The sequence below is a fragment of the Penaeus monodon genome, chromosome 27, assembly GCF_015228065.2.
Source record: "Penaeus monodon isolate SGIC_2016 chromosome 27, NSTDA_Pmon_1, whole genome shotgun sequence".
In the NCBI taxonomy this organism is placed as follows: Eukaryota; Metazoa; Arthropoda; class Malacostraca; order Decapoda; family Penaeidae; genus Penaeus; species Penaeus monodon.
In genome coordinates this window covers 38,895,542-38,896,577 of record NC_051412.1, presented here as the reverse complement: position 1 = coordinate 38,896,577, position 1,036 = coordinate 38,895,542, and the positions used below count along the sequence as shown (strand labels likewise).

The 1,036-nt window shown below is 38.7% G+C and overlaps 1 protein-coding gene across 2 annotated transcripts in view; it reads left to right on the top strand.

Annotated features, from left to right (window-relative positions):
• Nucleotides 1-1,036, top strand: part of LOC119590846 (1-phosphatidylinositol 3-phosphate 5-kinase-like) — a 38,892-nt gene that overhangs the window by 34,535 nt on the left and 3,321 nt on the right. For both annotated transcript variants that reach the window (XM_037939605.1, XM_037939604.1), the window contains 2 exons: nt 34-208; nt 865-1,006. In XM_037939605.1, the coding sequence (XP_037795533.1) occupies nt 34-208; nt 865-1,006 (317 nt within the window). The remainder of the gene's footprint in view (nt 1-33; nt 209-864; nt 1,007-1,036) is intronic.

Below are 1,036 nucleotides of genomic sequence, written 5' to 3'. Positions count from 1 at the left end.
GATAATTTACTTTTGCATTCACTTCTCCATCAGATCAAGTGACAAAGAACCCCAGCTGTCGCAGGAAGATTACGACAGCTCAGCCAATGAGGAGTCGGAATTCTGCGTATCAGCGGCCACCACTGACTCGGATAAGAACAACAAGTCGGCTAAGGATTTCCACATTGAACTCCAGTGGAATGATCAACATGCAAAGTTTTATTGCAAGGTAAGAATTCGTTTGGAATTTTTTTTTTTTTTTACAAGATCAGAGTTTTGGGTTTAGGGTTCTTTTGTTACAAAGTATTGTTGCATGTGAATCAGGTTGTTTGTTGCGTGTGTTGTTAGTTTTTGCGCAAGGTATGAGTATAAATTTCTTGCAAGTTAAGGATATAAGGGCCGTAGTCCAAAATAAAAAGGCAAAGGATAACATATATTCCACCAGTTATCCTGTGGGGCTTCCTGAGGTCAGGTCAGGTCAGTTCATAACTGTGGCCCCAAGTTTGGATTTATTGTAAGGCATGAGTACGAGCTTGGTTTGGGATTGGTTTGAGTTAGATATGTATGTGAGTTAGATATGTAATTGTTTTTATTGCAAGATGTTAGTTGAGTTGCTTGCTGGACACTTTATTTATGTTAGAAGGCTTCAGTTTGGTTTTATTGCAAGGTTCGTTCTGTTCCAAAAAGTATGCATTGCTTTATCTGATATTGTAGTGTGATGTGTGATTTTTATATTTCGTGTTTGCTCCCCTTTTGTGCTTAATGCTGGTACATTTCAAGATATTTCAAAGATGTAAGGATACTTTTAATATATTTAAAATGTTTGCTAAGTTTGAGATCTCAAGATCATTGAATTTGCATATCCTAACCACCTTTTTCTTTTAGATTTTCTTTGCCGAGCATTTCCGGCAATTGCGGAAGATGGTTTTCCCCTTTGGAGAGGAGTTCTACATAAGGTCTCTGGGTCGTTGCATTGCTTGGGAAGCGCGGGGAGGAAAATCAGGATCTGTCTTCTGCAAATCACATGGTTAGTTAGTTCTTGAGTTTCTCCTCCTCC